The sequence below is a fragment of the Lolium perenne genome, chromosome 1 (assembly GCF_019359855.2).
Source record: "Lolium perenne isolate Kyuss_39 chromosome 1, Kyuss_2.0, whole genome shotgun sequence".
Lineage (NCBI taxonomy): Eukaryota > Viridiplantae > Streptophyta > Magnoliopsida > Poales > Poaceae > Lolium > Lolium perenne.
This window is the reverse complement of record NC_067244.2, coordinates 595,383-604,816: the sequence shown is the minus strand read 5'-3', so window position 1 is coordinate 604,816 and position 9,434 is coordinate 595,383. Positions and strand designations below refer to the sequence as shown.

General features: G+C 51.1%; 1 protein-coding gene across 1 annotated transcript; it reads right to left on the bottom strand.

Annotated features, from left to right (window-relative positions):
* Positions 1 to 8,494: 8,494 nt before the first annotated feature.
* On the bottom strand, positions 8,495 to 9,434 carry LOC127295596 (B3 domain-containing protein Os03g0212300-like). Its single transcript, XM_051325868.2, has 2 exons — positions 9,375 to 9,434; positions 8,495 to 9,055 (listed from the first exon to the last, which is right to left on the bottom strand). The coding sequence occupies exon 2, from the start codon at positions 9,052 to 9,054 to the stop codon at positions 8,566 to 8,568; it is 489 nt and encodes a 162-aa protein (XP_051181828.1). The 5' UTR covers position 9,055; positions 9,375 to 9,434; the 3' UTR covers positions 8,495 to 8,565.

The following is a 9,434-nucleotide window of genomic DNA, read 5'->3' as shown; positions in this document are numbered from 1 at the left end:
GAGAATTGAGGGATTATTGTGAGACAATGGGGATACGACTGGACCTCGCATCTGTGGCTCATCCACAGTCGAATGGTCAGGTTGAAAGGGCTAACGGCCTAATATTATCAGGAATTAAACCACGCCTTGAAGGACCGCTGCGACGAGCAGCCGGAGCTTGGGCTGATGAGTTGGAGGCTGTTCTGTGGAGTTTACGAACTACCCCTAACAGATCAACAGGGTTTACCCCTTTTTTCCTGGTATACGGATCCGAAGCTGTACTTCCCTCCGACATCATCCACGATTCACCGCGAGTTTCCGCCTACAATGAAGAAACAATTGACGAGGCTGCACAGCTATCTGTGGACCTGATCGAGGAAGCTCGGAACTTAGCAGATCGTAGATCCGCCATCTATCAGCAAAAGCTCCGACGTTATCACAATCGTCGAGTTCGGAAACGCTCCTTTATGGCAGAGACCTGGTCCTCCGCCTTCGACAGGTGAAAGACCATAAGCTGCAATCTCCATGGGAAGGACCCTTCGTCGTTAGCAAAGTGCTTCATAACGGGTCGTACTACCTTGTTGATTTCCGCGAGTTAAGGGATAGACCTGCTAACTGGCACCGGAAACGCAAGCGTGAGGATCCGGATGACATCTACGATGAAACAGATCGCCCTTGGAATATCGCACAGCTACGTCCTTTCTACACTTAGCATATATTTTCCGAGTTATAAACTCTGTAATAGTTATACATGATCAATGAAATAAAGCTTCTGGTTCACTCTTTTGAGTCTTTTACCTCCTTTACTTGTTCATTTTAGATCGTGTATGTTTTTTCCGACTAAAACCGCAGAGCTGGATTTTTTCCGCCTAGGCGTGTATGAAAGTTGTGATTTTTCAAAATCGTCCTTTAGGACGTAAGCTTAAGTTTTCTGATTAAGTTGTTATCTCGTTGCGAACTCGTGGATTCCTAGTAGCGATCTCCGGCACCTATGCCTCGGGGCTTGTTTCCGCGGTTATGGACGGACTGCCATTGGGCTTCGCCGCTGGCGAGCGTTTCCGGCTAAGGTTTTCCGGCTCGTGGAAGGTCAAGCGAGCAAGCCGGAAAATAGCGAAATCAGCACTTGCTTTCCGACATAAAACGAAACATGCACATAATATTTAACGGATAGCAGGATAAGTGTTTCCGCCCCATGCATTATCGTTTCATTCCTAGCTACTTAAGAATTTAGTCTTATTACAAACCCTTGCTGGGGCCAAAATGATGCAACTTTTTCAATGTTTCAAACAGGAACTCTACTCGGAGTCCTCCTCTTCGTATTGCTGGTAGCTGGAGCCGTCGTCACTGCCACCAGATCCGGCTTCAGAGTCGTCTCCAGAGTTTTCTCCGGAGAGCTCGCTGCTGGACCCGGATCCTTCCCCATAATACTCTGGCTCGCCCGCTTCCTCCTCCGCGTCGGAAAAACCTTCGGGCAGATTGTGCTGCTAGTACCAGAACGAGTGATCCACTCGCCTGACAAACAGCTCTTCATAGCCTTCAGTTTCCGCGAGGAGGGCGCTCATGTCGGAACTCTCGGGGGCTCCGCGTGCAGCTTGCGCCAGGTTGAGTGAGGGGAAGAAAGCCTTGCAGGTGGCCAGAACTAAGGAGGCGGCTCCGCGCGCTGAAGACTTTTGCCAGTCCTTCATAAACTCCGGCACCTGTCGCATAAGTTTGGTCATCGTGTCGATGACACTGGTTTTGGCCTTCTTTAGCCGCAGAGCCGTGGCGATTCCGCGACAAGCTCCAAACAGCGCATCAATTGATTTCCGCGCTTCTTCGTACGCCTCCGTCCTCGTCAGATTTGAATCCTTTGTCCATTCAAAGCCAAGGCTCGCTGCGGAAGAAAGAGGATCAGTTCCGTCAGAGAAAATATGCAAAGGTGGTCGGAGCAACGACGCAGAAACATGCTTACGGAAGATAAGTTTGTCAATGGCTCCCGCCTCCGCTTCCAGGGCTTTGTTCTTGGTAATTAGGGAGAGCGCGCGACCTTGGCTTTTCTCCAGCTTGTCGATCAGTTCCGCCTTCTCACGAGCATGCTTCTCGGAGAGCTCCTTCCTCGCCTCGCCTCTCTTTGCTTGAAGATTCTTTCATGAAGTTTTGGAGGGACTCGTTCTCCGCCTCAAGCACCTTGACCTTGGCGGATAGTTCATCAAGCGAGGAATGCTTGGCGCTTTCTTCGAAAGCAGAATTGAACATGTTATGCACCCTGAACAATCTGTCAAGACAAGTGAATACCCGGATCTCGTACCTTGAAGTCGGGTCTCAAGCAGCTGGATAGCCTTCTGCTATTTTCCGCGTGTTCGCGCAGTCCCTCGATCTCCTTGATTTGCTCCAAGACGTGAATGCGCAAATCTTCGTGCAATTTCCGCGTGGACCGAGAAGCAGCAGAGAGTTAGTCGGATATTAAAATCTGGGGCCGGCGAAGATTTCAGACTTGGCGAAGATTTCAAATTTCCGCCTAACAGTACATTTTTGAGAAATCATTTTATAAAACATTTTAATCGAAACTATATAACCAAATTATTGGGGGCTATTATTACCTGCCGCACTTCCTTGTGCTTGGCGAAAATTCCTTCAGCTATCCTCCGCTCCGCGAGATAACCCACTTCCTCCTCCGGTTTCCCCCATACCTTGTTCAGCATGGCGGAAACTTCCGCGTGACGCTCTGCAAGGGTAAGTTTTCGGAGGGACGGAGTTGGCTCGAGGCTGACGCGGGTCGCATTGGTAACTTGGAGGAGCTTGGCCTTTTGCTCTTGCTCCTCATCAGTAGGTCCCGCGAAAGCGGAACTTGGTTGATCTGGTGGAGGCATGGGAGAGGGGGTCCCCTGGGTGGAGTCGCCATGGTGGGCAGGGTCTTCCGGAAGGTCGTCAAGGTCAATGATGTCCTTCGGATCCGGCTTGTCAGATGAAGCTTTAGGTGGAACTTCCACCTCAGGAGTGATAGGGAAGGAAGCCGGAGATGGTTTGGCCTTCTTCTTGATGACCCTTGGGGCCTTGGGAGGCTGGCTTCCGGAGCTTCAGGAAAAACATACAAATATAAGAACAAGTGTTAACCAGAACTTGGGTCTAGGAAGAAGACGCTTACCCGGAAGGCTTGAAAAAGTGTTGGATGGCAGGCTGCCCTTTGTTGCTGGTATTGATCAGCGCGAGGCGCTTCTTTTCCGCCTCAGCTTTCCGGGTAGCCGCGATGCTGAGAGTTTCGCGGGGGCGTTTCGCGTAAGGGCTGGAAGGGGCTGGTTTCTTCCTCTTCGCGGGACGTGGAGCTTCAGGAGCTTCCGCTTCTGACGTGGCTTCCGGATCCGTGAGGCCGATGGATGGGACTCGGAGGAGAGTTCCGAGCTCATTTTCCTCAAGCGCCTCGAGCTAGTTCAAAGTTACACTTAGCCAAAAGTTTGAAGAAAAGCGATAAACCAAAGTCAAGACGACGTACCGCAGTTCCGGATCCTTCCGTGTGGATGTCTTTGTTGCATACGTGAACGTGGAGTTCACGTGGGATCTTGATGAGGACCCGGATCCTTTTGTCGATGGCGTCGGCGGAGAGGTTATCCTTGGTGGCGCGCATCGGATCGTCGCGCCCTGTGTATTCAAACATCAGGCGGTCCCGATGTTGCAGCGGCTGGATCCGCTTCGTAAACCACGAGAGGGTTAGGTCTTTTCCCGTTAGCCCCTCCTCCGTAAGCTTGCAGATCCGCCTGACAGCGCGGGTCAGCTGAGGTGAGTCGGAGAAGTGGGGGCAGTGCGACCAAGACGGAAGCTCGGTGGCGGGGCAGTTCTTGAAAGGTGGTAGCTTCTTGTCGCTCGCAGGGTCGGAGACGTCCTTCAGATAGAAGAAGCCCCCAGACCAGTATCTCGCGGATTCGTGGCGGTCGGTGGGGGGGTAAATGCGGCCCGGGCGGATGATGAAGGTGATGGATCCGCAAGTCGCCAATTCGGAAGTTTGGCGGATCTTCTCCTTCTTGACAGAAAAGTAGTATTGGAAGAGAGAGAGCTCTGGGGTTACCCGGAGGTGGCCTTCGCAGAGAGCAACGTGGTTGCTGATGGCGAGCACGCTGTTCGGAGATATGTTGTGAGGTTGGAGTCCGTATGTCTTCAGAATCTCCTGGAAGAAATCTGAAGGCGGAAACGAAAATCCGCGCTCCACCAGTGCCTTCGTCAGCACCATCTCGTTGTCCCTTGGAGCCGGAGCTGGTTCATTTGGAACTGTTCTCCAGCTTCCGGGTTGCAGGAAGCCCTCTGACTCGAGATTTCTTAACTCCATCTCGGTGGTGGTACAGGGCCACCACTTCCCCTTAGCTTCGGAGTCGCGCTTCCGAGCTTTTGATTTCTTGGCAGCCTCTTCTGTTTGCTGCTCCGTCTGACCCGCCTCGGATGTTGTCTCCGGTGAGCAGAGGTCCCCTCGGCCTCCTTGCCGGAATCCTTTGTAGGATCCAGCCTGATGGGAACAAAGGGAGGAGGGGCGGAGGAAAGGGGCGTCGCCATGATCGGTTCCGAGCTCGGAGGCGGAGTCGTCGAAGACATCTGAAGAAAAAAAAAAAAAGAAAAAAAAAGGTTGGCGGAAACTTTCCTTAGTCGGATCTCAATTCGTCTTCCCCAAGTTCATCCCTACCAACTACGGCGCGAAGTTTGAGCTCGAGGATTTACCGTAATGGCGCGTGCGGTGGTCGGGGTTGCCGGCGACGAGTTTTTCCGCGCGGTGGTTCGCCGGAGTTAAGAACACGAAGAACACTGCGGCGGAGGGCTTGCTCCGGCGATGCTCCGGCGACTTTCCGGCAGGTTCCGGCGCGGCGGAGAAGAGGCTCGCGGGCGGCGCTCGGAGGAGAGGTGAAAAGGGGGTGAATGGGGTGAGAAGGGGTCGACGGCTGATATTTATAGGCTGAGGGGATAAGATTCGTGTTCCGCATCCTGTGGTCGGAACGCAAGCGTCGCGCCGTTGGATGCGTGACACGTGTCCCAAACCCTAGCGGTAAAAATGGCTAGAGATAAGTTACCGCGCAAATCGCGCGAAAATAGCGCCAGAATTGGCGGAACCGTTTGAGTCTTTTAAGATTCCGGGTGATTGCGTGAAGATAAGTTGGCTCTTGTTCGCAAGCAGGGAGTAACCCGGAAATGTTCTTTGGAACGTCGATGGATGAAGTCCCGCAGGATGAGAGCATTTTCCGGCTATAAGTTGGAAAAAGAAGAAAATGCAAAGTTTGAGCTCTTCAAGTTTCTCCGCGTTGCCGACGATGCCGGAAACCTAAGAAACAAGCATGGCGGAAACTGCTGGCGAAACTCGGAGAACTCTGGGGGCTACTGTTGTGGGTATACTTCATGGGTGTACCATCGACAGTGCCTAGATCCGGCAAGCCCGGGTGGCCCACAGACGGTGATGAGGCATGTGGCCCATCGGGCGGCCCAGTTGCTGTTGATCGTGAAGGAAGAAGTCCAGCCCAGGATCAGCAGGCCGGATCCGCACCGACCTAGGAGTGACCCGGATCCAGGGAGGCCCATGAGGAACCCGGATCCAGTACGACATGTATGGAAGGCGGATCCGTGACGTGCACGGCAAGATATTGTACCGTAGTTAGGCTATCTGTAATCCGGCTAGGACTCTCCATGTAAACCCTAGATCCGTGCGCCTTTATAAGCCGGATCCCGGGAGCCCTAGAGGCACAACCACAACTCATTGTAACAACGCGAAAGCGCCCAGATAATTCCAGACAAGCAGCAGTAGGCCCTGTCATCGTGCAGGTGTTCCGAAGCTGGGTAACTCGCGTACCACCGTCCCGAGAGCACTCCGCCCTATGGCCCCTACTTCTTCTCCCCCTCGTGAGGATCCCTCCTCCGGGGTACCGTCGATTAGGCAACGACAAAAGGGGTGCAAGCCTTCAGTGTCCTCCATCTGTGGACGGGACAGGGCCCATTTAGGGTGGGGAGCTTTTGAATAAAAAAACATTTTTAATTAATTAAATATATTTTATTTAGTAATTTATTTAATTAACATATTAAATATATCTTTTAATTGCCAATAATACGGGATAGCTCCTGGACTTCTCCGAACACCCTTCAAATACCCCGGAACACTTTTCCGGATTTCTCTCTCAATAACAACGAATCCGAAAGTCTTTAGTTTCGTTGAACACTTAAGTGTGTTACCCTACGGTTCGGGAATAAAACAGATCGAGACGGCTCTCCGATCAATAATCACCAAGGGTTCAATTACGTTGAGTCCTATTCCCTTTATCGTTGATATCGGCACTTGTCCGAGACATGATCATCGGAATCACTAGGTCGATCCCGTTACCGACAAGGCTTATTCAACTCGCTCCGTGTGATTCTATCCTCATGACCTAGTCATACATTGTGAAGTGGATGTAATCTCACCAAGTGGGCCCGTTGTATCTATTTGTCACGCGGATGAACAAATCCCGCTATTCATACATACCCCTCAATCCATCCCATTGGAATACATGTTACGGTGGAGCGATTGATGATGTCGAAGTAGCCGTCGGTGGCACTGATTATAATATGAACGTTGAACTTGATGTGACTCTGATGTCCTTACAATACTTATATATTGAATATGTCCACCATATCATCCATCCAATGTCCACATTGTCAACGATGTGTGTGTCCATGACCGGAAAACCTCGATCAATGATTGACCACAATGAGCTAGCTCGGACATGTGTGCTTGTTAGGGACCATTGTTTGTTTACAATAGCACAGGTGCATCATTGTTTCCGCTTGATAACTACTATACTAAACCATAACAGCTTCATTTTTCTCAGATTTTTGGATTTATTTTGTGCCTATGTCATTTGCTAACACGTGTATTCCCTTGCATCCGTCTAGGTTTCGTGTGTACTTATGGGGATGTTATGCAGTTGCTGAGTATCTTACCTGTGCGTGGTTATTCTTTGGTGTGCTTCTGGGTGGGCGTAGCTATTTTCCAACTTGTACCATTGCTACGTGGTGGGTCCCGACTGGTGCATCATGGATTTGGGGCGATTTGCACAAAAATAACCCTTTTGTCAAACTATAGCACAGACTGACCCTCCGGCGAAACTATTTCACGGATCTAACCCTTTTGTGTGGCGCCCCCCTCACGGGCGCCACACATGCCCATGTGGCGCCCCTAGCCCTGGCGCCACACACCCATCCGACGTGGCCCGTTGACGCTGAGCTGGTGACCCCGATCCGACGTGGCAGCATGAGTGGCGCCGCTCTAGCCGGCGCCACACTTTGAAAGTGTGGCGCCCGTGGCAAGGGCGCCACACATTCACTTAAGTTTGGGCCGCGCGCGCGCCCCCAGCCCGACCCTTCTTCTTTCTCCTCCCTCTGTTCTTGTTCTCTTTTCAAAGGCGCCCGGTTTTCTCTCTCCCCCTCTCTCCCCCCCACCAAATCAACCACCAAATCATCAGATCTGTCCGTGGAGATCGTTCCCAACTCGTTGCTTGAGGTAATCTCCTCCATTTCCCCTCTTTTCATCCATTGATTTTGTGTATTTGCTCCAATGTATATGTGAAACCCTAGATGTGGATTTGGTTGATTTGAGGGTGGAGATGGATTTGGTTGGATGTTAGGGTTGTTGAAGTAGAAGAAATGGTAGTGTGCTAGTTTGTATGGGTAGATTATGTTGATTATGGTAACTAATGAACGCATGTGTGTATGTGTTCCCATTATGCTAGGGGGATGGAAAGAATTGGCTGAAGAAGCTAAGAAGAAGAAGGCAAGGGGGGAGGGAGCCTTTGCGACGCAGTGATGTCCCTTTGGCTATGTTCTTCTTGTCGAACCTTTATGTTGTGTGAACCTTGATCTTCTCGAACCTTCGTGTCGTTGAACCTTATTGTAATTGAAACCTTGATGTCGTCGAACCTTATTTGTCATTTGAACCATTATGCTGTGTCAATGTGTGGTACATATTCAGTGCAATCTTCTTGTTGTCAAAACTGCTGGAATATGGTAGGATTTTTCATGGTTTTAACACAAGTCAATGTGTGGCGCCCTTCCCACTGGCGCCACACATGCTAGTGTGGCGCCCGTGGCATCGGCGCCACACATGCCAACTTATATGAACTACTGGGTCGAAAACATCCAGGGCCTCCGGACGATAAGTCCTTAGCCGTTTTGGCGACCCTCTTTGTGTGGCGCCCTTCCCACTGGCGCCACACATGCTAGTGTGGCGCCCGTGGCATCGGCGCCACACAAAGAGCCTCGCCAAAACGGCTAAGTCCCAGACGATTTGTCTTACAGTATGTTTTGGACAATTAGACATGCATGTGTGGCGCCGATGCCACGGGCGCCACACTATGCAATGTGGCGCCAGTGGGAAGGGCGCCACACATTGATATGTGTTAAAACCATGAAAAATCCTACCATATTCCAACAAAACTGTCATCATGTCAAAAGCTATGTCATACACACATCATATCAACAGCCATTTTGTACACACATCATGGACATAACATCATCATACCTAACATCATAGCACATAGTTTGATACAATTTAAGATAGCATTCAAACAACACGAAGCAACGAAGATAGAGTTGACAACACTCGACGATCTAACTATCGGTGTCGGAGCCGGATTCGCCGGTGTGGGGGTAGTGCACACGGCAGGCCGTGTCGTCGAACACCTTGACGATCATCTCGCCGTCCCCCTCGTACAGGAAGGTGAGCTGGCAGCCGGGCTCGAGGTGGAGGTCACGGGCGAACTTGTCCCACCCCGTGTGCAGGTACATCTTGCCCTGCCCGTCGAACAGGACCTCCACGGACCAGCGGCAGAAGTTGCAGCTAGCCTCCCGTAGCTGCAAGTGCGCCGGCTCGTGGCCGTCGACGAACTCGGCGAACTTGTCCGGTAGCCGCTTGATGCCGAGTGGGTCGTTGTCGATGCGGAGGAGGAACTCGAAGCAGCGTTCCTCATGCGAAGACGAGGAGGATGCAGGTGACGGTGACCGTGGGGCCCTTGCTGCTCCACCGCGGCGGCCCCTTCCCCGGCCCGGGGGGCGCCCAGGACCGCGGCGGCCCCTTCCCCGTCCACCGGGACCGGCCATCCTACATGTTTGAAACCATATTACGATCCATTCCACTAACAAATATGAGTTACTCCATCACAAATACTAGGCATACATGTGGGTTCATACACATACATACACATACATACATAGAGTTCATATACATACATGTGAAATTTCATATGTAGATTTCTACAAATCTATGGTTCAAACACATGCATACACGAGGCTACCATCTCCAACACAAACAATACAATATAGAGTACATAAAAGAAAAAAAACATGTCTAGGGTTCATGTCCAAATCTAGCCCGATCTATGAAATTAGTGGATGAATGAAGAAGATTTGAAGGAGATTACCTTGACAAATGGATGGGGAACGATCTCCACGGACAGATCTGACGATTTGGTGGTGGATTT

Coding starts and splice junctions, on each gene's coding strand:
- LOC127295596 (XM_051325868.2), bottom strand. CDS start 9,054: ATGGCCGGTCCCGGTGGACGGGGAAGGGGCCGCCGCGGTCCTGGGCGC.